Source organism: Perognathus longimembris, chromosome 17 (genome assembly GCF_023159225.1).
Source record: "Perognathus longimembris pacificus isolate PPM17 chromosome 17, ASM2315922v1, whole genome shotgun sequence".
Lineage (NCBI taxonomy): Eukaryota > Metazoa > Chordata > Mammalia > Rodentia > Heteromyidae > Perognathus > Perognathus longimembris.
The window spans coordinates 24293349-24319891 of NC_063177.1; the positions used below are offsets into that span (position 1 = coordinate 24293349).

Consider the following 26543-nt stretch of genomic DNA (forward strand, 5'->3'; position numbering starts at 1 on the left):
ATAGTCTCAAGATATCAAAAAGACATCTGTACATCCATGTTTATTGTTGCACAATTCACAATAGCCAAAATACAGAAACAACCCAGATGCCCCTCTACAGATGAATGGATACAAAAAATGTGGTACTTATACACAATGGAATACTACATAGCGATTAGAAATGATAAAATATTGGTAATCAAAGGGAAATGGTCAGAACTTGAACAAACAATGTTGAGCGAGACAAGCCTAGAATACAGAGAACAAAGGGGAATGGTCTCCTTGATATATGACTGTTAGGGTCAGAGGGGAGGGGACAGTAGAGACCAGGTCTGTGAAACAAAAAACTTCTTCTCAAATGGTATTTCTACATGTTTGGGTCAGCGGCCTTACATTATATATAAGCAAAAACAACTCCAAGAGAAAGACACAGGAGGATTCTATTGTTGACATTACATTTAAAGTTCTAGGTGAATTTCCTTTGTCGTATGCTACGTGGTTACTGTATATGATTTTGGTACACTGGGTAATATATATATATTATATATTATATATATTGTATATATATAATATATATGCCTACCTGATCTAGGGAAGGGAAAGAAAAATGAGGGTGTAAGTTATCACAAGAAATGTACTCACAGGGCTGGGGATATAGCCTAGTGGCAAGAGTGCCTGCCTCGGATACACGAGGCCCTAGGTTCGATTCCCCAGCACCACATATACAGAAAAAACGGCCAGAAGCGGCGCTGTGGCTCACGTGGCAGAGTGCTAGCCTTGAGCGGGAAGAAGCCAGGGACAGTGCTCAGGCCCTGAGTCCAAGGCCCAGGACTGGCCAAAAAAAAAAAAAAAAAAAAAAAAGAAATGTACTCACTGCCTTATTATGTAACTGTACCCCTTTTGCACAACACCTTGTCAACAAAATTTAATTAATAAAAAAAAAAGAGTCTCACAGAGTTTCCTGTTTGAGCTGGCTTTGAACTGTGATTTTTGGGTCTCAGCCTCCTGAGTAGCTAGGATTACAGGCATGAACCACTGGTGCCCAGTTTTGATTGCTTTTTAATTTTTTTTAATTTTTTTTTTTTTTTTTTTTTTTTTTTGGCCAGTCCTGGGCCTTGGACTCAGGGCCTGAGCACTGTCCCTGGCTTCTTCCCGCTCAAGGCTAGCACTCTGCCACTTGAGCCACAGCGCCGCTTCTGGCCGTTTTCTGTATATGTGGTGCTGGGGAATCGAACCTAGGGCCTCGTGTATCCGAGGCAGGCACTCTTGCCACTAGGCTATATCCCCAGCCTTTGATTGCTTTTTAAATGAACTGTATGAATTAATTGTACAAATTGCTGTGAAGCAAAAGTGTACTAGGCACTGTGTGGTGAGCAACACGTCAGAGGCTTGCTCCTGGAACGACTCTGTGGGAGGGAGATGTAGAGAAGGGAACAAGATAAAGTATATGTGTGCTCCTTGATTATGAGTCAGCTTCTCACTGTCTTGGTCTCTCGTGACCAAGCATTCTGTGACCATAGCATTCTTCTCTTTTCTGTTTGTCTTTGATATTCTTCCACCAATGTTTTAGACATGAGAGATGCCAAATTAATGTTGAGTTAGTCTTAATAACTTCTCTTAACATTTGAGTAAGTACATGAGCATACCAGAGTTCAAAATCCAGCTGTATTATTTTGCTTTTAAGTAAAAACTGTATATACTTGAGATGTAGCTCATGATTACTGCAAGCATAGGTCTCCTTGCCCACTTACCACTTTGTGTGTGAAGTGAGCAACTGAAGTCTCCCTTAGCAGATCTCTACTGTATAATACAGAATATACTTATATATAAATATAATTTCTGTTCTCAACTAGTAACCCAACCTAGCATCTAGTAAAAATCTAACAAAATTCCTTTAAAGAGAAAAACTGAGATCAAGGAAAGGAAATAGACTTAGAGCTCTCAGAAAACAAAGCAAAACTGAGCATTGGCGAGAGTTGCAGGTTTTCTCTGCAAACAACACAGTGTGTTAGAAATTTCTAGTATATAATTCCAGTATGCATTCCTGCAGATATCTGCAACTTATTATAGTTCTCATGCTACTTATTAGGTGCTATGGTTCCCAGGCTGATTATTAGATCTTTAGATGCATTCATCTTTTTTTTTTTTTTGGCCAGTCCTGGGCCTTGGACTCAGGGCCTAAGCACTGTCCCTGGCTTCTTCTTGCTCAAGGCTAGCACTCTGCCACTTAAGCCACAGTGCCACTTCTGGCCGTTTTCTGTATATGTAGTGCTGGGGAATCGAACCCAGGGCCTCATGTATACAGGCAAGCACTCTTGCCACTTGGCCATATCCCCAGCCCCAGACTCATTCATCTTATAGTACAACTTTGTAGCTTTGTCATCATCACCCCACTTTCCCCACCTCCCAGCCCTGATAATCAGCCCTGATAATTGCACCTCTACTCTTTGCTTCCATAATTTTGACATCTTAATATTCCACATATGAGATCATGTAGTATTTTTATGTCTGTTTCTGTTTGTCCATTGTTTATTAATAAAGACTTTAAGCAAGCTGATTACTTCCTTTCCTTTAGCCTAAATTTCCTCATTGGTAAAGTGAGACATTGCATTCAACCAATTTTGAGTAGTGGACTATTCAGAGATCTGATGAAAGCCATAGGCAATTCCATCAATACATAGAGACCTATACCACACACTTGTTGTTTTGCATATGGGCGTTCTTAGATGTGGCCTCGATGGGTGCTGCCAAGCCTTTATTACTTCTGTCATCCTTTTCCCACAAGCCTCTGTGAAGCCACAAGCCTCTCTTTTCCAGCCAAGTGCAGCCTGCCCAGCCCAAGTTTGGCTTTTCCACTGGCATTCACGTTTTTCCTAAGCAAAGATGGCTGGCTGCCTGCCAATTTCACACTGTGCTGTTAGGAAACTCAATGCAGGCTGAGAAACTGAAACCTTGTTCCGTGTAGATTCCGGTGTGTAGGCAGATCTTTTTACAAATTACGAAAGCAGGGAAAGTCCACCCAGCCTCTAGGAATCTGGGTCCCCAACAGAAATTAGATGCAAAGCCACTTTCTACCTCTGAGTGCTATAATTTTCCTCATTTACAAATAGGAGGCTTGGTCCATCCTTCAGAGGAGGGAAAGAACCACCTTCCCAGTTGGGACAGCAAAGCATGGGTAGTGGTTAGGGACCTACAAGAGGCAGTGTCATTGCAAATTGAAGCCTCCTGGAAGGCTCAGGGGATGTGCCCAAGTGGAGAAGAGATTCAGACAATTATATCCTACCATTGTCTTTGGATCTGGTTCTGATTTGCTCTTTCTGTGTTATTCTATCTGTGTTGTCTACTTTTGTTTTTGTTTTTTTTATTTCTTATTTCTAGTCCTGGGGCTTGAACTCAAGGCCTGGGCACTGTCCCTGAACTGCTTTTTCTCAGGGCTAGCATTCTACCACTTGAGCCACAGCACTACTTCTGGCCTTTTCTGTTTATGTGATACTGCGGAATGGAATCCAGGGCTTCATGCATGTTAGGCAAGCACTCTACCACTAAGCCACCTTCCCAGCCCCTCATCTACTTTTTTCTCTCCTCTCCCTTCTTTGCCTTCCCTGCCACCAAATATGTATTTCAGTAAGTCAGGGGTACTGAATTGAACAGCTGCTTTCACAGTTCTCACCACATTTGGGCTGGAAGGTTGCAGCTTGACCTTTCCCATTCTTCTCACCTCTACCACACAGGGCAATGACTGTGCACCCCCACTTGTTTTCTGCAGATGGAACCAAATGTGGTATGTTTGTTGATGTGCTTATTAGCCTGGGGTTACAGGAGGGACCCACACAATGTACCTTAGGGGTTATGTGGCTGAGTGAGTGAGGCCTTGGGGTATGAACTGGTTCTACAATTGCTGGGCCCTAGTCCTAATACTTTGGAGTTCTTTTTTCTTCTCTTTTTTTTTCTTTTGCTAGTCCTGGGGTTTGAATTCAGGGCTTGGGCACTGTCCCTGAGCTTTTGTGCTCAAGGCTAGTGCTCTATTACTTTGAGCTACCATGCCACTTCTGGCTTCTTGGAGATGAGAATCTCATGGACTTTCTTACCCAGGGCAGCTTTGAACCATGATCCTCAGTTCTCAGCCTCCTGAGTAGCTAGGCTTGCAAGTATGAACCACCCACACTTAGCTTGGAGTCCATTCTTGTTTTCTTTAGCATGGTAGCCAGAGGCCTTCCCTTTTCTTCATGCATACTCTTTCATGAAATCCCCTGTTCTTCACTCTTCAGGAACTCTTATTGTCAGAGCACTGCCCTCCATTTGTGCTGTCCTTGCTTTTCAGCAGAAAGCCTGATGAGTCAGAACAAACTTGAGCTTGAAATCTGATAGCACTTTGTATGTGTCTGGTTAGACATTGTCTATATGTCTTTGAGTGAACTATATCTCTTCGCTATGGGGCCAAGAACACCTAGCTGCTAGAACACCTCTGAAAATTAAATAGGTGCCACAAAATAGGTGCTCAGAAAGCAATTTCTTACTCCCTGCCCCCCAGCCCCTGGAATTTCTGGGCTCTAGCATTTCTTCCTTCACTGACCTCTCTTTCCTGAAAATGATGCTTATCTCAGCTGAGACTTAGGAGGAGCTGGGGTGAGGGAAGAAGAGAACAATGATTTTCCATCAGTGGTCAGATGCCATTGTCAGACTTTGGATGTGTTATTCTTTTATTAGGAAGAAACACCTCGAATGCGGTCTTGACTCAGACTGCCCTGAGTCTTGCACCCTCTGTATAGCTTCCTTCAGACACCTGGCTTCATGTTCTACCCGTCACTAGACCTCCCTTTCAGAGCCTGGCCATGGACGGAGGCATAGTTACTTCCTTATTCCTGGCTGTCCTCACAGGCCAGCACACAGATACTTCTAGATGAGTTTCACATACAGACTTACAAAGGAAGTGACAGAACTTTCAGAATCTAACCGAAGTCTGTAGTTGTGGTCTGGATTCTGCTCCTTTTAAAAATTTTTGTTCTGAGACTTGAAATCAGGGCCTGGTTGCCATCCTCTAGCATTTTTTGCTCAAGGTGAGCACCCTACCATTTGAGCCAGACTTCCACTTCCAGCTTTTTTGCTGGTTAATTGGAGCTAAGCATCTCATGGACTTTCTTACCTGGGCTGGCTTCTAACCTCAATCCTCAGATCTCAGCTTCCTGAGTAGCTAGGGATGTGAATTTGAGCCTGAGTTTGAGCCTTTGGTGCTTAGCTTCTATGCCTTTTTTGATCAGATTCCAACAAGTCCCTTGGCTTCTTGTCTATTGCCTTCAGTCTCAGAGATGTAGGTCCCCAGTGCCTTGTTTCTTTTCTATACTGCTTCCCCTGCCCTCTCTGCCCACATTTTCCCCAGCTCTCAGCTCTCTAGAACATTCTGGCCTGAATAGTGGGAATCTTAGGAGCTCTGCAGCTATTGCATATTTGAGGAACTCCCCTGCGAATGTGAAAATCCCTCTAATTAGGATTTGGAAATGCTGCACTGAGGTCAGCTATTCCTTCTAGACTGGTCAGCCTTGGTGAAAGAGGAAGACACTGGGAAATGGGAGGCTTGAATTTAGTCCCAGTTTACCTTCCATCTTAACTGTGAGATGCTGGCAAACTACTTCTCTTTGCAGACCTGTTTCCTCATCTTGGAATCAGAGGACCAAGAACACTGTTTCTGAGACCCTTTCCTTCCCAGTTAAATGATATGAAAGTAAGCCAGGTGCCGGTAACTCATGCCTGTGATCCTAGCTGCATAGGAAGCTGAGATATGAGTACTGAAGTTTGAAGCCAGCCTGAGCAGAAAAGTCGGTGAGACTCTTCCTTCCTTCCTTCCTTCCTTCCTTCCTTCCTTCCTTCCTTCCTTCCTTCCTTCCTTCCTTCCTTCCTTCCTTCCTTCCTTCCTTCCTTCCTTCCTTTTTGTCAGTCATGGGGCTTGAACTCTGGGCTTTGGAACTGTCCCTGAGCTCTTTAGCTCAAGGCTAGTACTCTACCTCTTTGAGCCACCGCACCACTTCTGGTTTTCTGGTGGTTAACTGAAGGTAATAGTCTCACGGATTTTCCTACCCAGGCTGGCTTTGAACAGTGATCCTCCGATCTCAGCCTCCTGAGTAGCTAGGGTTACAGATGTGAGGTACCAGTGGCTGGCAAGAGACTCTTATTTCAAATTAACCAGAAAAATGCTGTAAGTGGAGCTGTGGCTCACCTGGGAGAGCTCCAGCCTTGAGTGAAAAATCTAAAGGATAGTGCTTGGACCCTGAGTTCAACCCCCTGTATGAGGTACATGTGCTGTGTGTGTGCAGGTGGGCGCACGTGTACATGCATGTGTTCTCTTTCTCTCTTCTCTCTCTCTCCCTCTCTCTCCCTCCCTCTCTCTCTTTCTCCAAGATAAAAAAGAAAATGACCCTGGTGTACTAGAGATCCATGTGGAGTTGGAGACTTGCTGCCCTAAAATTAAGTTCACATCACTCCCCCTGTGGCTGAAGGGTTGTCATCTTTAGTTTCCTACTTTTCCTTCCAAGGCTTGGATTCAGCTTCCTACTTACCTCCACAGGCAATGCCGCACTCCTCCATCTACCCACCACATCAGCTTTTACCCTCTACTCACTCTCCCCTTCACTCCCCCCAACCTTCAGTGCATCCATCCTTTCCTCCACTCATTCATTTCCACGCCTCCTGTTGGTTAAAATTCTTTGTTCCTAAGTGAGTAAAATAACATCAGCTCATTTAGGGAGGCAGTGTATTGGGGAAAAATGTGAAATAACTCATGGAGAAAGCATGGGCAATCCTGATTTGGAGAAAAGATAGGTAAGAAATCAGAAAATCACTGGTTGAGTAGCAGAACAACTCGTGACAGAACTACTCACTAGGGCATCACTGTTTAACTAGATGTACTCCAGCTAATTTTCCCATGCTCATTTCACTCTACTGAGAATCACAGTTTGGGGAGAGGGAGTGTAACCAGCCAACCTTTCATCATTTTCTTGCTTCCTAGCTGGAAGAATACAGACCACATGTTTTTCAGGGTCTCTGGGACTGTATGCCCTGAGGTGGGAGAGTTATTCCAAAAGGATGTCAAGTGGTATTGGCAATGGAGAATAGATACTGTGAAAAAACCCAAAAACAAAACAAATGGACACACCAATACTCCATCCATCCATCCTTCTATCCATCTACCTTTCCACCCACCCACCCATATATTCTTGTATCTATCTAGTCTCTTATCCAGTCAAACAACATGCTTTTTATTAAGTACCCACTGTGTTCTATAGCAAGCACTGGAGTATAGTGCAAGCCTACTAATTAGAAACATCTATTGGGGGATGTAGCTCAAGTGGTAGAGTACCTGCCTTGCAAGCACAAAACTTCAAGCCCCAGTACTGTCTATCCCCACCCCACCCCCAATTGGAAAGAATGACAATAAGAATCCCTGCCTTGTGGAAGTGAAATGAGTTGTAGGATGAGTTAATGGATCTTTAGTCCCAAGAAAGAAAATCACTTGACTATGGTTACTTCAGATTTCCAGAGTGGCTGATAAGGAGCAACTCCTGTGGCTCATGTGTGCTGATATGTTTTGACATCTCGTTGCCCACCATCCAGTTGTGGTCTTGGAGAGGATCTGTTGAGGTGTTTCAGTTCCTTAGGCTAATAGTGAATGTCTAGGGTTATCACTATAGCTCACCTCTGAGAAGTGGATGGACAAGGCTCTGGAGAGGTCTCAGGAAACAGCAGCAAGGATGTAGACGTGAGACTGCTCTTGTTTTTTGTGGCTGGAAGGAATGACCAGCGGAAGCTCTGAGCCTTATTTTTTAATTTTTTGACTATCCTATACTATCTATACATGTTCTTATGGCTCTTTGTGACCATTCACCATTTACATACTGTGAACATTGATTAAAATAAGCCTCCTTGTATCCAGTTTCCCCTCCCAATATGTAGTGATTACTATTCCACACTCGGGTTGACTTGTTGCCTTGTGCATCTGAGAAAGAACATGTACCATTTGTTTTTCTGAGTCTGGCTTATTTCACTTAGCGTAATGTCCAGTTCCATGCATTTGCTACACATGTCAGGATTCTTTCCTCCTCCTCCTTCTTTCTTCTTTTCATCTTTTTTTGTGTCCTGGTATTAAGGCTTGAACTTGAGGCCTGGGTTCTATCCCTTAGCTTTTCCCTAGTGATCTACCACTTGAGCCACATCTCCACTCCAGTCTCTTTTGCTAATTCATTGGAGATAGTGTCTCTCAGATTTGTCTTTCCTAGGCTGACTCTGAACTGTGATCTCAGATCTTAGCCTCCTAAGTAGCTAGGATTATAGACATGAGCCACAAGCACCCAGATTTACCCTAGGTTTTATGTGTCCTCTATTTGTGACTTTGAATTTCTCTCTGTTGATCAGTCTCAGGTCATGTTGTCTGGCTGTGTGTGTGTGTGTGTGTTTCAGACAAAGTCTCCCTATATAGCTGAAGCTGGCCTAGAATTTACTATATAGCCTAGGCTGCCCTTAAACTCAAGATCTTCCTGCCTTAGATTTTTAGTGCTGGGTTTATATTCAGTGCCTTTCCTCAGCCCTCTCCCTTCCTTTCTCTGTTTTCCTCACTGTTTAGCTTCCTGTCACTTTGTACGCAGAATAGTTTCACTTTCCCTTTTCCCTCTCTTTTTCCTCTCCTTTTTCCATTTCCTTTCCCTCTCCTTTTCCCCTTTCCTTTCCCTCCTCCTACCCTATGCCCTAGGATTCCCAATTTCCATTTACATGATTTGATCATGTAAGCTGTTAACTAAACAAAACCAGTTCCCTTTTTAAGAGCAACTCTAATGCCAGCTGTTGGGGTAACTGGGCTTTGCTTCTTATTCTGTCTCTTTCAGATGCAGTTACCTCTAGCCAGAAACTGGGTGCATTGGAGTTCTGTGGGCACATCTCTGCTTTGGAGAAGGAGCTGGCTGTATTTTAACAAGTTAGAAGAGGCAAGGCTCTATTGATCTCTCCAGAGTTTAACTTCTACCCATCTTGGTGATGGAGGTGATTATATCTCTCAATACCTGGATGATTTGCAAGTGTAACTTAAAGATGACATCAGGAGGGATTTTGTTGCTATGTCTTCATTACACACCTACACATCCCCTGCATAGACTCAAGGTGAGGACATAAGAATCACGTACGTGTGTTTCTCTGTGTTCCTGGGGCTAGCAGGCATGCCCTGCCATGCCCAGCCATTGTGCTTTCCTGCTAGTTGGCATAGCAGGCTTGTATTACCTCACCCAGCGATTGGTTGAGATTCTGGTTTTATTCTAGAATCCTAAGATCTTAGGTTCTGAGTGCTTCCCCAAACCAGAAGATTTAAGATCCAAACTTGCTCTTGAAATTGCCTTCCAGGAGCCTTCCCCCAGATGCTGAGCTCCACCCATGTTTGTCCCCCTTCCTCTGACAGATGTATTATAGCTTATCTGCCTGGCCTTGAGTATCTCTGGCCTTGAAATATTCTTGGGCCCGTGTTCATCTTGACCCTTGGGGCCCACTATTCACCTGAGCCTTATCACTCCTTGGAGAGTATCCTCAGGTAGCAATCCACCTTTGGCTCTTGAAGCAGGTCTGGCTCTTGTGCCTGTCTCCCTTTGGGTGCAGGGGACAGGCAGTGTATAGTGGAGAGGAGAGCTTTAGTACCTTCTTACTATCTCTCAGCCTAATTGGCTGAGCATCATTAGCTCACCACGGGCCTGTACTTTCCACTATTATTTTGCTTCTTCCTAGGTAAAGTCAGTGAAGACCCTTGATAATAATACCAATAGCTAATCAATAATGGTTAGTAAAACCTAGAATTGAAAATTTGTTGAGCCATAATTTTCTACTTTGCAGACACTCTGTTAATTGCTTTGAATGAGTCATCTTATTTAACTCCCCACAATAACCCCATGGGGGATGTACAATGACTAATTCTACTTTATAGACTGAGGGGCTGTGAGGTTAATTAAATTGTCTGAAATCACATAGTGCTGGAGCTATGATAACGGACAGCGTATCAACCACACTTCATCTTATGCACAGTAAGTATCTCCTATCTTTATGGTTCCTATTCTATACACAAATTCACTGAGATGGGGTGACTCTAAAATATGTCCACAGACTTTATGATATTTCTCCCATCCAGTGGAACATATGTCCTTGGACTCTGTGTGTGTGTGTGTGTGTGTGTGTGTGTGTGTGTGTGTATGTTTGTATGTGAATACTGGAGCTTGAACACAAGGCTTAGAACACTCACTTAGCTTTTTTTTGCTCCAGACTGGTGCTCTACCACTTAAGCCACACCTCTACTTCCATTTCTTTGCTGGTTAATTGGAGATAAGAGTCTCATGAACTTGTCTGCCTGACCTGGCTTTGAACCATGATCCTTTTATCTCAGCCTCCTGGGTAGTTTAGGATTACAGGTGTGAGCCACCAGTGCCCAGACCTTTTTGACAATCTCAACTGGTGGATATGGAGTGGCTAGGTTAGAAGAGGTTATGTAGCTTCTTGCTATTCTTTCTGACATATTTTCTCTGAAAGTGTAGCACATTGGAGAGACCATGTAGAAAGAAAGACAGAGACAAATATGAGTCTGATTGCAACCACGTGAGAGAGACCTCATTCCAGAACTTCCCAGTCATGCCTTTCCTGAATTCCTAGCCTATGAAAACTAGGAGCAGTAACATGGCTGCTGTCTTATGCCATTAAAAAAATATGTTCAATGGCTGGGAATATGGCCTACTGGTAGAGTGCTTGACTCATATACATGAAGCCCTAGGTTTGATTCTTCTGTACCATATATAGAAAAAAAAGCCAGAAGTGGCACTGTGGCTCAAGTGGTAGAGTGCTAGCCTTGAGCAAAAATGAATCCAGGAACAGTGCTTAGGTCCTGAATTCAAGCCCCAGGACTGGCACAATACATATGTATACACACATACATACATATATACATATATATACACACATACACACACATATATATACATAGATATACATAGTTATATTTATCTGATGACATATGAAACATGCTACCCCAAGATAGGACACCTTCGCATGCCGAGTTAATTTAAGCTGAAGGAAATTGAGAAAAACCACAGAAATGGAAAGGCATCTCTCTGACCTTTCTCTGCCTTTTCCCTTGAAGCATAAAATAAATCTTGACCTACCTCCCTGAAAGTAGGTCATAGATCTTCATTCCATAGAAGACCTGCCTTACTCAAGACCAAGAAATATCTGAGCAAACAGGTTTCCATTCTGCCTTACCCCAGCTTATTACCATCAGGACCTGTACATTTATTTTTTCATTCATACTTCTGCAGGACTGCCCACAAAAATACAGCATGGCGGGTGGGGGGTGGTTCTTGAGATTTTTATTTCTGAAGGATCCTGATGTCACAGGAAACAACACTAAATAATTTTTCATGTTTTTCTCTTATTTTTGCATTTTTCATAGGGGTCTGATGAACCTTGGCGCCTTGGAGCAGGTGAAAAAAAAGCTATTTTCTAGTACAGTTTGTAATAAGATTTTTCAGATTTCCCAACTCCCCTTCAATAAATAACTCCTTATTTCAGAAAAAGAGAACTCTGACCCCTCTGGAGGCGAGCACTTTATCACTAGGCCATATTCCCAGCCCACTCTGACCCCTCTGTAGGGCATTCAGAAGTTGTGATAGGCTCAAGATGACCTCGTCATCACAAATTCCACCTACATCAGCCTGTGACTTCAACCTGAGTTTTGGGGGCTGAGGAGAAAAGCATAAACTTTGGAGAGAGTGGTATTGCAGAGGAGAAAAAGTAGTTTTTCCTTTTACATTGCAAGCTTCATAGTTGATACCCTAATAACAAAGATCAACAGGACCAAGCCCAACAAGTTTATCTAACTGAAGTTTTATGTGCCACAGGAACCTTCAGAAATGAAAACCCAGGGGAAACTGTATATGTTTATGCTTTAGGGTTTTTTCTTTTTTTGGTGGTGGTGGTTGTTCTTTGTTTCTTTATTGAGAGACAGAGTCTCATTGGGGAGTCCAGGTTGGCTTCAAACTCTGAAGTGCTGGGACTATAGATGTGTGCTAGCACATTCAGTTTGTGCTTAGGTTTGATGGAAAATGGATGCTTATGTTAATGCTCAATTAGATAAAAAGGGACTATGCAAAGTGCCAGTGGCTCATGCCACTGACTTAATTCAGTTCTTTAAGTTTTAGTGACAAGCAGTTGCTTTCCGTTTTACACAAGTTTCTGTGGTACAAAGACTTTAGGATTCCTTTTTGAAGATTTTCTCTGTTCCGGGCTTTGCCTTTGTTCTCTTGTGGTCACTGCTGCCTCAGGCTCATTCTGTCCATCTGTCCTGAAACACCACTCAGCAAAATTGCTTTTCTTGATGTGGTTTTTCAAACAGTACAATCTTGTTTTTTGAAATATTCACTAGCATACCAACTCTGCTTCATTTTTCTTTATAAAACTTGATGTCATGCATGTGGGTTTGTATGTGGGTTTAAGATGTGTGTGTGTGTGTGTGTGTGTGTGTGTGTGTGTGAGAGAGAGAGAGAGAGAGAGAGAGAGAGAGAGAGAGAGAGAGAGAGAGAGAGAGAGAGAGAGAGAGAGAGAGAGAAAGAGAGAGAGTGTCCTGGGGCTGGAACTCAGGGCCTGGGTACTGTTCATGAGCTTTTTTTCCCCCTCAAGGCTAGTGCTACCACTTGAGCTACATACAGCTCTATGTCTAGCTTTTTGGTGCTTAATTGGAGATGAGAGTTTCATGGACTTTGCTAACTGGGCTGGCTTTGAACTACAATCCTCAGATCTGAGCTTCCTGAGTAGGTAGGATTGTAGGTGTGACCCACCACTACCCGGTTTTTATGTGTTTTCTTTATCCTACTGAAAGCAGTTTGCTTTATGCAAAGATTAGTCTTCCATACATACCAATACCTTACAGTCTAATGGAGACAGGTCATTGAGGCATTTAACCTCTAGATGGCACTGTCTACCAAATTTTCTAAGATTAGGGTAGCCTGTAACTGCTTTTCAGCAACTTAAATCTTTGCCATCCACCAGGGCCTTCTTAAATTACTATTCTGCAGGACATCCCTGCCTGACTTCTGTCTTGCAGCCAGAGATAAACTGAATTCATGAGAACATGTTTTCCTGAGGTCCAGCAGGTGCAGGGCCCTGGATGGAAGAAGGGTTAAATCAGCAGTGGGGTTTGCCTTCTAAGGCCGCCTTTTTCAGCTGGGTTCACCTGGCTTAAGCTATGAATGGGTTGTAATAGGCTCTCTTCTCCCATGCTTCCAGAATGGGGCAGTTACATATCACCCCTAAGAGAACTGAGAAAGTAGTACTCAAGTCATCCATGTGGTGTGCAACGTGAGGAGCCCAAAGGCAGCATGTGGAGGGAAGCCTCCAGTTTTGGAAGGAATTCAGTGGAGGAGGGTTTGTGGAGGGGTTGTGAGTGTACCTGGGTGGAGGTCTGCTGTTCACGACATGGTTCCCTTCCTACCAGCTTTGTCTCTATTGTCACCAACCATGTGGGAACTGAGATCTCCCTATTCAACATGGCCACCTGGACTCCTAACAGTTAGCATCTTCCCATTAAGATGGCCCAGATAGGACTCCTGGTTTCAATTCCTAACTTGCTCCCTTCCCTCGCACCCCTCCATCAGACTTTCTCATTTCTATAAACTATAAATTGCACCAACATCCACCTAGTGGTCAAAGCCTGTCTTTCTCCGTGAATCTCCTCAGCTGACAAGCTAGTTCCTGCCTCAGGCCCTTTGCACAGGGTGTACCCTTTTGTGCCTGGAAAGTTTTTCTTCCTCCATAGCTACACACTCTAGACAGTAAGCTCTCAGGTTACATGATATTCCCTTAGGGAAGCCTTTGCTGCCCAGTCCCATATAGCCAGCTAGTCCTGTTCTTGGGCTTGGAGAGCTGTTTGGGATTCTTTTTATTTTCTAGATTCTAAAGTGTGACACAATGTCTGTAGTTTTCCCCAAGGACTTTGTTGAGAGGAGTCAGACTGACTCCATCTCAGATTAGATAAAGAGAGCAGAAGCTGACTCCGTCTTCACTAAGATCTCCCCTGCCCCAGAGCTTCAGGGTTGAGGGCTGCACCCTGTCTGCTCGGAATCCAGGGAAGGTCCCCCTCACTGTGATAAGAAACTGCTTGACCACCTGTGTTGTGGAATGTTCAAAGTTAAGAATAGTACCCCACCCCCATGAGTAAGTGTATCTGCCTGCATTGTGTGAGGCCTGCCAAATTCGGCTGCCAATTCTAACTAAAATGATAGGTTGGTTCAAACAGTTACTCTGAGGCAGACTGTAACTCCATTGGACGTCTGAGTGTGGCTAGGCATGCCTATGTGGTTTTCTGTAAGTGTTGTAACCTCATTGGCTACTTGTGTGTGGTCAGGCTTGACCATGTGGTATTTGCCTTTATAACCCCAGCTTGAGCACCACTGAGGTCACAGTGTCAGCCCTCGAGTCTGCCCTGTGTCCCTGGCTGGTCAGCCTGCTTTTTTATGGTCGCAGTTTCAGCTCCCGAGTCTGTGCTGCATTTCTGGCTGGTCAGTTCACTTTTTGTTTCTCCAATAAATCTGTAATATGGAGGTCAGATCTGGCCAGCGCCATCATTGGCTGTTGAGGGGTGGCAGATTGACTCCATCTCAGATTAGTTAAAGAAAGCAGAAGCTGACTCCATCTATGCTACAATCTCCCCTGTCCTATCCAGTGAAGTTCCCCTTCCAGCGAAGTTCCCCTTTGCTGTGATAAAATTGTGCAAACTGCTTGACCACCTGAGTAGGAACGTTCAAGGTTAAACCCATGCCCTCCCATGAGTAGGCGTATCCTCCTGCATCATGTGAGCCCTGCCAAATCGTGCACCAAGTCTAACTAAAATGATAGGTTGGTTCAAACAGTTGCTATGAGGCAGATTGTAACTCCACTGGCCACCTGTGTGTGACCTGGTATGCTCTGTAAGTGTTGTAACCTCATTGGCCACCTGCGTGTGGCAGGCTTGACCATGTGGTATTTGTCTTTATAACCCAGCTGAGGGTGGCCCTGGGTGCGAGGTCCCAGCTCCCGAGTTTGGGCTTTGGCCCTGGCTGGTCTGGGCTGCGACCCTGGCCAGCCAGCTTGCTTTTTACAGTGGCAGTTTCAGCTCCCCAGTCTGGGCCGTGACCCGGGCGGGTCAGTTTACTTTTTACTTCCTTAATAAATCCATCTTTTTACATGAGACTGTCTCTGAGAGGTGGACTCTTGGAGGGATGGGGAATCTCCTCCCTGGAACCCCATAACAGACTTGCTCCACAACTCTCAGTCTCCCGAAGAGATTGGATTCCTCCAAAGCTGGCTACATCTCATAGTTGCCTCACATGGATGGATGATGTGGAATTACCACCCTCCTCATTTTCTGCAAATCACTCTCAGCCTGTATTCCAAGAGTCAAATAATTGGTGGAACTTGGGGGAGGGATTTAAGAAGGAAGGTAAAAGTTTGCTCCTACACCACCTCCAGCCTTTCCCTCCTCTCTCCCCTCCCCCACCTTGAACTCCCAGATCAAAATTCTCTCCTTTTCAGTTACTTTGCAACTGTATTCTGGAAGTTTCCTGTCCCACTTGGAGTCACCAGTGCATTTTGGTGGTGAAGCTTATTTTATCCATGGGAGAGATTCTCATTTTCATTTTTAAGAGTACCAGCAATAATGGCAATAGAATTATGTAGTTTTTTTTAAAAGAGTACCAGGCTGCTCCTGGATTGGGAGGATTAACATTGTGAAAATGGCAATATTTCCAAAGGCTATCTACAAATTCAATTCAATAACCATTAATATCCCAACACCATTCTTTAATGAAATAGAGGAAGCAATCCAGAATTTTATATGGAACAATAAATGACCCCAAATAGCAAAAACAATACTAAGTAGAAAGACCAGTGCTGGAGGAATTTCAATACTAAACTTCAAGCAGTATTACAAAGCTATAGTAATAAAAACAGGTTTTGTATTGGCACAAGAACAGGCCTGAGGACCAATGGAATAGAACTGAACCAGAAATGAACCCGCAGACCTATAGCTATGTAATCTTTGATAAAGGAGCTAAAAGAATAGGATGGAAAAAAGACAGCCTCTTCAGCAAATGGTGCTGGCAAAACTGGTGCAACACCTGTAACAAACTAAAACTCAATCCCTATATAGAATCCAGCACCAAAATCAATTCCAAATGGATCAAAGACCTCGAGGTAAAAATCAAATACCCTGAAAACACTACAAGAAGGAATAGGAGAAACACTTGGGTTCCTTGGCACAGGATGAAACTTTCTTAATAAAGGCCCAGAAACTCAACAAATCAAAGAAAGATTGGACAAATGGGATTGCATCAAACTACAGAGCTTCTGCATGGCAAAGGACATAGCTTGCAAGATAAACAGAAAGCCCACAGATTGGGAGAAGATCTTTACCAGCCATACAACAGACAAAGGCCTCATATCTAAAATATACATAGAACTCAAAAAATTAAATTCGGCTGGGGATATGGCCTAGTGGCAAGAGCGCTTGCCTCGTATACTTGAAGCCCTGGGTTTGATTCCCCAGCACCACATATACAGAAAATGGCCAGAAGTGGTGCTGTGACTCAAGTGGCAGAGTGCTAGCCTTGAGCAAATAGAAGCCAGGGACAGTGCTCAGGCCCTGAGTCCAAGGCCCAGGACTGGCAAAAAAAAAAAAAAAAAAAAAAAAAAAAAAAAAAAAAAAAAATGAATTCCTTCAAACAAATCCTCAAAGAACCAATGGCCCACTCAACAAATGGGCTAAAGAGGGGCTGGGGATATAGCCTAGTGGCAAGAGTGCCTGCCTCGGATACACGAGGCCCTAGGTTCGATTCCCCAGCACCACATATACAGAAAACGGCCAGAAGCGGCGCTGTGGCTCAATTGGCAGAGTGCTAGCCTTGAGTGGGAAGAAGCCAGGGACAGTGCTCAGGCCCTGAGTCCAAGGCCCAGGACTGGCCAAAAAAAAAAAAAAAAAAAAAAAAAAAAAAAAAAATGGGCTAAAGACCTAAAAAGAGACTTTTCTGAAGAGGAAATGAGAATGGCCAAGAGATACATGAAGAAGTGCTCTACATCACTGGCCATAAAAGAAATGCAAATCAAAACAACACTGAGATTCCACCTCACCTCAGTAAGAATGTCCATTATCAGGAAAACTAATAATAACAAGTGCTGGAGGGGATGTGGCCAAAAGGGAGCCCTACTATATTGTTGTTGGGAATGTAAACTTGATTAACTACTCCGGAAAGCAGTGTGGAGGTTCCTCAGAAGGCTAAACATAGAGCTCCCCTTTGACCTAGCAGCGCCATTTTTGGACATTTACCCAAAAGATGACAAGGAAAATCACACTAAAGCCACCAGAACCATTATGTTCATCGCAGCACAATTTGTCATCGTTAAAATATGGAACCAACCCAGATGCCCCTCAGATGAAGATCAAGAAAATATGGTACATATACACAATAGAATTCTACGCCTCTATCAGGAAGAATGACACTGCCCCATTCATAAGGAAATGGAAGGACTTAGGAAAATATCATACTAAGTGAAGTGAGCCAGACCCACAGAAACATGGACTCTATGGTTTCCCTCATAGGGAATAATTAGTACATGTCTAGGATAGTCTTAGCAGAAGGTCACAACAGCTCAATAGCTATGCCCATGTGAACACATAAGATGATGCTAAGCAAAATGAACTTCAAGTTATGGAAACAAGAGATATAACACTATTGTAGTTATTTTCAACATGCCATATGAAACCATGCCCCTCCCTTTTTTTTATCATTCCCTTCACGTGGTTTTACCCCTGATATCACTGTAACTGATTTTATTTTTTTATTTATTTTTTATATGTTTAGTGGAACTAGGGAAGGGAAGGAGAACATCAAAATTGAGAGACAAAGGATAAAAGACAACCAATGCAACTGCAATACTTACAAAACTACATGCTGTAAGCTAACTGTACAACTCATGAGGAGGAGGGTACTGAGGAGGGGGGGAGGTAGGGGGGGATGAGGGAGGAGGTAACAAGGTAGATAAGAAATGTACTCACTGCCTTATGTATGAAACTGTAGCCCCTCTGTACATCACATTGACAATAAATGAATACATTAAAAAAAGAGTGTGTGAGAAAAATAAAGAAAATGGATTTGGTGAAATCACAGCTCTTTCAAATAATTTTGAGTGCTATGGTTTTTCTTGAATGATTTATTAACAATTGTTGTTTAGGGGTCAGCAAAAATATTCTCACAATGGTTGGTGTAACTGATTTTAGTACCCTGGATATTGTATATATGTGTACTGGAACTAGGGAAGGGAAAGGGAATACCAAACTCGAGAGACAAAGGATAAAAAGACGAACCAATGCAATAGCAACACTTACAAAACTATATGGTACAAACCAACTGTACAACTCATGGGCAGTGGGGAGGGAAATGGGGAATGGGGAGGTGGGGGGAAATGAGGGAGGAGGTAACAAGTTGGATAAGAGATGTACTCATGCCTTACGTATGAAACTGTAACCCCTCTGTACATCACTTTGACAATAAAGTGAGTTAAAAAAAAAAAAAAGAGTACCAGGCCAGGCGCTGGTGGCTCATGCCTGTAATTGTAGCTATCCAAGAGGCTGAGATCTGGTGACAGTAGTTCAAAGCTAGCTTGAGCAGGAAAGTCTGTGAAACTCTTTATGTCCAACTAACTACCAGAAAACCAGAAGTGGTACTGTGGCTCAAAGGGGTAGAGCAGTAGCCTTCAGCAAAAAAAAAAAAAAAAAAAAAAAAAAGAGCTCATTGACAGCCCTACAACTGACCAAGAAAAAAAAGTACTAGCATTTTCCATTTTCTTGTGGGGCTTATTTCAGCCCAACTGGTTCCTCTTGTTTTCTTGGTATGGCCTTTTGTTTACCCAGAGCCACTGCTTTTTTTTTTTTTTTTTTGCAAGTCCTGGGGCTTGAACTCAGGGCCTGAGCACTGTCCCTGGTTTCTTTTTGCTCAAGGCTAGCACTCTACCACTTGAGCCACAGCGCCACTTCTGGCCATTTTCTATATATGTGATGCTGGGGAATTGAACCCAGTGCTTCATGTTTACTAGGCAAGCACTCTACTACTAGACCATATTCCCAGCCCCCGAGAGCCACTGCTTTTTTAGCACAAGAGTGGAAAGAAAGCCACTAATAAGGCCCTTGTGGCCCATGCCCTCCCAATTGGCCATCCACATTCTCCAGGGCTGGAAGGCATGCAGAGTGTTTGGGAGTAGATTTATGCAAGTGAGACCCTCACTTCAGGATGGACATGGCTGGAAAACCCCTATGTGTAAGAGGAGTGAAGAAGTAAGTGTGTGTGTGTGTGTGTGTGTGTGTGTATGTGTGTACATGTGTATGTGTATGTGTTTTAAAGTCTGACATCCATCTGCCTACTTTGAAAAGACTAGGAATTACTCCCTTTAAATTGACAATTGACTGCCTGGCCGTAGTGGCTCATATCTGTAATCATAGCTACTCAGGAAGCTGAGATCTGAAGATTGTGGTTCAAAGCCAGCCCAGGCAGGAAACTCTTGTTTTCCATTAATCAGCAAAAAGCCTGTAGTGGAGCTGTGGCTCAAGTGGTAGAGTGCTAGCTTTGAGCAAAAAAGCTAAGGGACAGTGCCCTAGCCCTGTGCTCAAGCCCCAGTACCAGCACAAAACAAAATAAATGAAAGAAAATGGACCACATTTACAAACAGTCCTTATACTGAACCTATAGGAGTTTTTGGTAAGCTTCATACTATGTGCTGGGTGGGGATTTCACTTTGTATATACAGAGTCCAATGTTCAAACTAACCTTGCAGCCTTGAACTCCTTTGATGACTAGAAAATAAATAGACAATGGACTTCAGTTCTAACTTGCCTGAATCATGGCCCTAAAGCTTCCTGTTTTCATCCCTTTCCTGATCTTTAGGACTTTGAATTCTGGTTCCCTAACTTTGGCCCAAGTGCTGGCTAAGGCTTTGGAACTTCCTGCTGCTTACAGTGTGCACTTTGATATGTGGTTCTGGCTCCTCTATCATTCTGGGTCCTACTGCTTTCCTGTCCCTATGTCCACTCTGGCTTCTGCCAGTGAAAGTTTAGGGCACAAATAACTATTTGCTGGTGATTCGGTTTTTTTGTTTTGTTGTTGTTGTTGTTTGTTTTTGTTGCCAGTCCTGGGGCTTGAACTCAGGGCCTGAGCATTGTCCCTGGCTTCTTTTTGCTCAAGGCTAGCACTCTGCCAGTTGAGCCACAGCGCCATTTCTGGCTTTTTCTATATATGTGGTACTGAGGAATAGAACCTAGGGCTTCATGTATACGAGACGAGGACTTTACCACTAGGCCATATTCCCAGCCTTGTTGGTGATTCTGTCACCCTCAGGCTATGAGATCTTGAAGGCAGAGGTTTGATCATATTTTGTTGCAATCTTGAGTTCTGATAACTCTTGTTCCAGAGAAATCCCTGGAACAAGTAGCAAGATCTCACTGCTCAGGCAAGAACTAGAACACATCACATAGCCCTTGTCGAGAGGCAAAGAGCAAGAAGGTGGGGAAAGCTGCCAGTTCAGGGCATAGTGGTGACCAAAGGGTCATTGTACAGGTTAGTGTTCTACTGGTACCAGTGACAGAAACCAGGATCTGCTAACTCTGGCTAATATAAAGAAAAGGGAATAGTGCATGTCTATCTATGGATGATAAATAAACTGTGGGAGAGACATAGGGTAGAATATTGTTCAGACTTAAAAGAATGCCATTCTGACACATGCTACCACATGAATGGGCCTTGAAGACTTTTCATTACATTAAGTGAAATAAACTAGTCACAAAAGGGCATTGTATTTATGTGAAGAACCCAGGGTCATCAAATTCATGGTGACAGATAATAGAATGGTGGGGTTATAGGTATGGCTCAAGTGGGAGAATACCTACCTAGCATGTACAAGGTTAGCATTGAAAGAGAGGGGGGACAGTAGAAGGGAGGGGGAGAGGCACAGAGACAGAGCCAGGGAGAGGGTCAGGTAGCTCTGGGGAGTGGGTGAAGTTGAATCGACCAGGGAAACAGGCTCCTGTATGGCTAGCTTGGCCATAAGGGGCAGTTATGAGTCATTTCACCAGGATCAATTCACTGGCCCATTTTCCAAATGGACATTGTTTTTTTTTCTCAGTGATCTGACATTAGTTAACCAAGTTTTGTTTTGAACTCACAGCTGCATTTTGGGGGAGTGTTGCATTCTGTCAGAGTTGGCTCCCTGCTGTGGAGCTGGAGGCAGAAGAGTTGAGAGGAGGATGTATATGGCTGTCCTCTCCAGCCCCCGAACTTAACTAAACCAGACCACAAAAAATTCTTAAAATCCTACCCATAGAGGAAGAAAGGAAAAATAAAACAAGAAAATACAGGAATGAATGAAGTCTACTAGAAGAATAGATTGACAAAGCAGGAAGAGGAATGGAGCAAGTATCACAAAAACAAAATATGACATGCCTTTAATATTAATGTTTAATATTAATGGTCTTAGCACTCCAGTCATAGGATATAGAATGGTAACTTGGGTCAAAACACAAGATCCAATCATGTGTTGCCCAGAAGAAACATATCTCACTGACAAGGACAAACATAGGCTTAGGGAGAAAAGATGAAAGAAGATCTATGCAAATGGATCCTGAAAGCAGGCAGGAATAGCCATACTTACATCTGAGAAAATAGACTTCAAGCTACAATCAGTGTCAGAAGGGACAAAGAAGGCTACTTCATATTAATAAAGGGAAAGATCCATGCAGAGAAGATCATAGATGTTAACATATATACACCAGCTGGGTGCTGGTGGCTCACACTTGTAATCCCAGCTACTCAGGAGGCTGAGAACTGGGGATCATGGTTCAAAGCCAGCTCAGGAAGGAAAGCCTGTGAGACTCTTATCTCCAATTAACCACCAGAAAACTGGAAGTGGTGCTGTGGCTCAAGTGGTAGAGCACTAGTCTTGAGCTGAAGAGCTCAGAATTGGCATCCAGGACCAGAGTTCAAGCCCCATGACCAACAAAAATCAACAACAAAAATATATATATGCACCAAAGAGTGGTGCACCCAGATTCATTAAACAAACACTCTGGTATTTCCTCTCAGGGTCGAGACAATATCCAAAGTACTTTATTTTATTTTGATCATATGCCTGTTTCTCTGATTGTGACCCTGCTGCCTTATGCCCATGTCCCCACAGGTTAATCCTTCCTCCCTCCCCTAGATCTGAGGTTCCACTGATGCCTGATCTTAGGGAGGAGCACTGGCTTTCCTTTGTATTGATTACTGTAAATGAGACCAAATTTTCAGAGGGCATCAAAGGTATGTTGGGATCCTTGATATACTCTTGGACCCAGTTGCTGTTGGGGTTGGTGCAGACTTCCCAGTTCTTCTTGGTGACCAAGCTGTGAAGACAGAGTTCCAGTCGTGGCTGGGGGACCGGAGGAGTCTGGATCACATGCCCCTTCAGCTCACATAGCATGTGTTCTTCATAGCTTCTCTTTGGCTCCTCAGCATACATCCCTTCAATCCTCTCTAGTCTCTCTACCTGAACTTCTCTTTTCTCAGGCCCTTCCTCTCTCAGACTAGACCATCCATTTCATCGTGGCACCATTTACTGGGCCATCTAGATGTAACCAGTAAAAGTAAGAATTGAATCCAGGCCCTCCCATCTTCATAGAATGCTTCAGAGATGTGCTTACATGATTGCGGGCAGGTGACAGTTGAGGGCCTTTCTGTAACCCGCCACCAGTTTCTTTGGCAGTACTTTCTCTTGATACTTTACACAGCAGCTGGGTGGAGTGTTCACCCACTCAGGCATTCCTGAAGGAATCACATTGCAAGTTGAGCCAGGGAGGCAGAGAGGGAGACATGGATGCCCATCTCCACCTTGTAGCAGTTGCATGCTGTTTCTTTGATACCAGGATCTTCTATTTGCAGGGACTGGTGTATGCTTGGTGGATAATGGGGAAAGCAAGAAACATAAAAGATGAGTCTCTTTGGGGATACACACATGGAGACTTCAACTTCCAGATGGAGTGCCATCCAGTCCAAAAAGATCAGGAGGAGCTGGCTCTTTCAGTTACTAAGAAAAGAGCTGACTCTTTTAGTTAGTGACTCAGTTGGGCAAATATGTTTGGAACTCCTGTTACATGCCAAGCTCTGTGGGGGTAAAAACATGAAGGAGAGATAGACATTCTTGAAAAGTTAACAGACCAGTCAGGGTGAGAAGAACATGAAAAATTTAAGCACTACAATACAGTGTGGTTCAGGATAGGACACGTTTCCATGCAAGGTACTTTGGGAACAGAATGAGGGCCACCTAAGCCAGCCTTGGTTTTTGAGAAGGAGTCCCAGAGCAGGTGATGAGTGCTGAGTTGTTTCTCAAAGGATCAGTGGAATTTGGAATATGGGAAAGCAATGTGAGAAGGCCTGAAGGTGGGGGAAGCTCAGTGTGTCTGGTGAGCACTGAGCAGCTTGGGATGGCTGGAATGCAAAGTGGGAAGGAAGGGAAAGGAAGAGACAGAGAAGTAGAGGGACAGGGGAGGCCAGGGTACACACTGACCAAGCTGGGGTGAAACCTGGAATCCATCCTAGAGGATGAGGATATATAAGAAAGGCTAAGGTTGGGGAGGAGGGTGAAAAGTGGAGTCATGAGTGAGAGGAGTTAAGGCACAATGAAAAAATGTACAATTTAGGCTTTGAGTCAGAATTTTGGGTAGTCTGGACCATGGGAACTTCACTTCATCTCTCTAAGTTTCAGTTTCCACATGCATTAAATGGGATCAAAAGATAACTTTCATCCTGGGACCATGGTGAGAATATTTGAGGAGATGCCCAATTTGGATCCTGGCACACAGATCCACTCAGTCTGGTACTTACTGTAATTGGGAACAAATGGCGCTGATCACTTTGCTTAGAAGTGGCTCTTTTCCTTCTCAGTGCTGCTTGAAGGATGTAGGGCTTGGTAGGTTGTGGTTACTCTTGGGCCCCCCCCCCCTGACCATTTGCTTGTTGGAGCTACTACACTGGAGATCAGGCCAGAGACCTCCTCCAATCCCCAAACCTGACCCCATGCCTGCCTGTGGATGGTGAAAAAGATAGAAACATCTTGAGAGCCCCATCTAGTTGATTCATTCTTTGAGTAGGCATTTTATCCTTTCTTCTTTCCTTCCTCCTTCCATCCCTTCCTTTCTCCTTCCCTTCTCTTTCTTCCTTTTTCCTTCTTTCTCTCCTTCCTTCCTCCCTTCTTTTCTTTCATTCTCTCTTTCTTTCTTTCTTCTTTCCTTCCTTCCTTCCTTCCTTCCTTCCTTCCTTTTGCGTGCGTACTAGGACTTGAACTCAGTACCTGGCCTCTGTCCCTTAGCTTTCTCACTCAAGGCTTGTACTACCACTCGAGTCACAACTCTACTTCCAGCTTTTTTTGGTGGTTTATTAAAAATAGGAGTTGCATGGAATTCCTTCCTTGGCTGGCTTTGAGCCATGATTCTCAGATCTTGGCCTTCTAAGTAGCTAGAATTATAGGCAAAAGCCACTGACATGCAGCTCATTTCTTTTTCTTTTTTTTTTTGCCAGTCCTGGGCCTTGGACTCAGGGCCTGAGCACTGTCCCTGGCTTCCTTTTGCTCAAGGCTAGCACTCTGCCACTTGAGCCACAGCGCCACTTCTGGCCGTTTTCTGTATATGTGGTGCTGGGGAATCGAACCCAGGGCCTCATGTATACAAGGCAAGCTCTCTTGCCACTAGGCCATATCCCCAGCCCCTAAGCAGCTCATTTCTTAAAACTTGAACCGACTACATGGTGATGTTTGACCTTTCCAAGGGGCATGACTACCTGTTCTACTTTCCCGACTCAGTCTCTTTGTAAGTGACTGCATGCAGTCCCTCTGTGAATGATGTTCACATCCCTGCTTCTCAGCCAAGTTTCCAAAGCCCAGGGCATCCTGATTGGATGTGGACCGGTTGCACTTGACTTTTGCTTGTACAAGTGGAGCCTTGTTAGACTTCATGGTTAGGATAGACAAAGAGAGAAGTGAAGGGTTGGAGCAGCCTAAGGCAGTACACAGAAGGGCCTAGTGTCTTTGTGCCTTCTCTGCCATCAGGTCCCCATCAATGATGGTAGAGACAGGCCAAACACTCCCTGCTCCCCTAAATCCCCCACTCCCTCCAGCTCTGTAGCCTCCAAACTTTTTCAACCCCTTTCCTCTTCTCTGCTGACTTCCTTAGGTGGGGAGTGATAGTGGGGATGGGACATAAACCTCCTAACAACACACTTGGCTGTCCCAATAGGTTTCATTTTGGAAGACTGTGTTGGTTCAGGTAGACTACACCTGATAGTCCCAGCAATCCATGCCGGCCATTGCCAAGGTAGGACTCTTTAGGTAGATTGAGATGGTCTCCAGGAATCCCTTCAGCTTGCCTCATCCTCCCCTAATTGTTACCTACAGTTCCTATTGCATTCTCAGCATCTTCCTTAGCGCCCTCGCTAAAGCAATCACTCCTGCTCTCCTGTCTTTGGACTCATGAGGAATCCCAACTCAGCTTCCTCGAACTGCCTGCCTACCTTCAAAGGCTTGCAATTGAATCTATTTACAAAGGGGAGAAATTGAGGAGAGTAGCTGGGCAGGAAGGCAGAAGAAGCCCTGGGGGCTGGTGCAGACACCTGACAGCACTCTTGGCATCACCTCTACCAGCCTGTCCCTTTTTATATCATCCCTGCCTTATAGGGGAGCGAGGGGACTCACTTAGCTGACTGTGAACAGCAGAAATCATGATGAGGGTGAGGAGTAGGAGGAGGAAAAGAGCAGCCACAGAGACCTTCATCCTCTCAGTAGGCGAGTACAGCTTCTGGAGCATTGAGCAGAGGCGTCTGCCTTGCTGCTGGTTGTTGTTGCACAACCAGAGCTCTGACCCTAGAGCCAGTGGAGGAGGGGAAACTGCAGGCCTCTGTGTTGGCTGAAAGTGAGGGAGGCAGAGGAAGTAGGGGCTGGTGCAGGGTTGAGTTCAGCAGGAATTGGAATTCATGTGGGTTGATTAAAAATGGCAGACTGTGCAACAGTCCAGTGCCATCGGACACTTTGCTTACCCTTTCTTAGTTAATCTTCCAGCATATACTAAGAAGAGCTTATAAATTGGGCAGGGTCCTATGCATTGGAAGTGGATGGCTAGGCAACACTGAGAACTAGATCGTTGGCTCTCATTGGTTTCTGCTACCATCTCTGTGATGGGCAGATGAGAGAATGAAAGGTCCCTAGTTTTCACCTGGCAATTTGGAGGGTTAATATAAAGCAGAGTTAGAGAGAAGGTAGCCTGAGGCAAGGGCAGAGTGATCTCTGAGAGGATGCCCCATATTCCCCAATCCAAGGACACGTGGTTGAGCTCACACATGAGCTTTCTTGCCACAAATTATGCTACTAATAATACTCTGATAAAAATGCCTAGTCCCTGAGTGTCCTATGTTGCTGAGGCATGTGGTTTGCTAATTTTCTTATTTATCTCTTTGGCTCTC

General features: G+C 44.2%; 1 protein-coding gene across 1 annotated transcript in view; it reads right to left on the minus strand.

Annotated features, from left to right (window-relative positions):
- Ccl16 (C-C motif chemokine ligand 16) overlaps positions 1-25858 on the minus strand; it is a 28041-nt gene extending 2183 nt beyond the window's left edge. Inside the window, exons 1-3 of the mRNA XM_048366123.1 lie at positions 25780-25858; positions 22739-22859; positions 22324-22441 (exon numbers count right to left, since the gene is read on the minus strand). Of these exons, the coding sequence (XP_048222080.1) occupies positions 22324-22441; positions 22739-22859; positions 25780-25858 (318 nt within the window). The remainder of the gene's footprint in view (positions 1-22323; positions 22442-22738; positions 22860-25779) is intronic.
- Between the last annotated feature and the right edge of the window lie 685 nt (positions 25859-26543).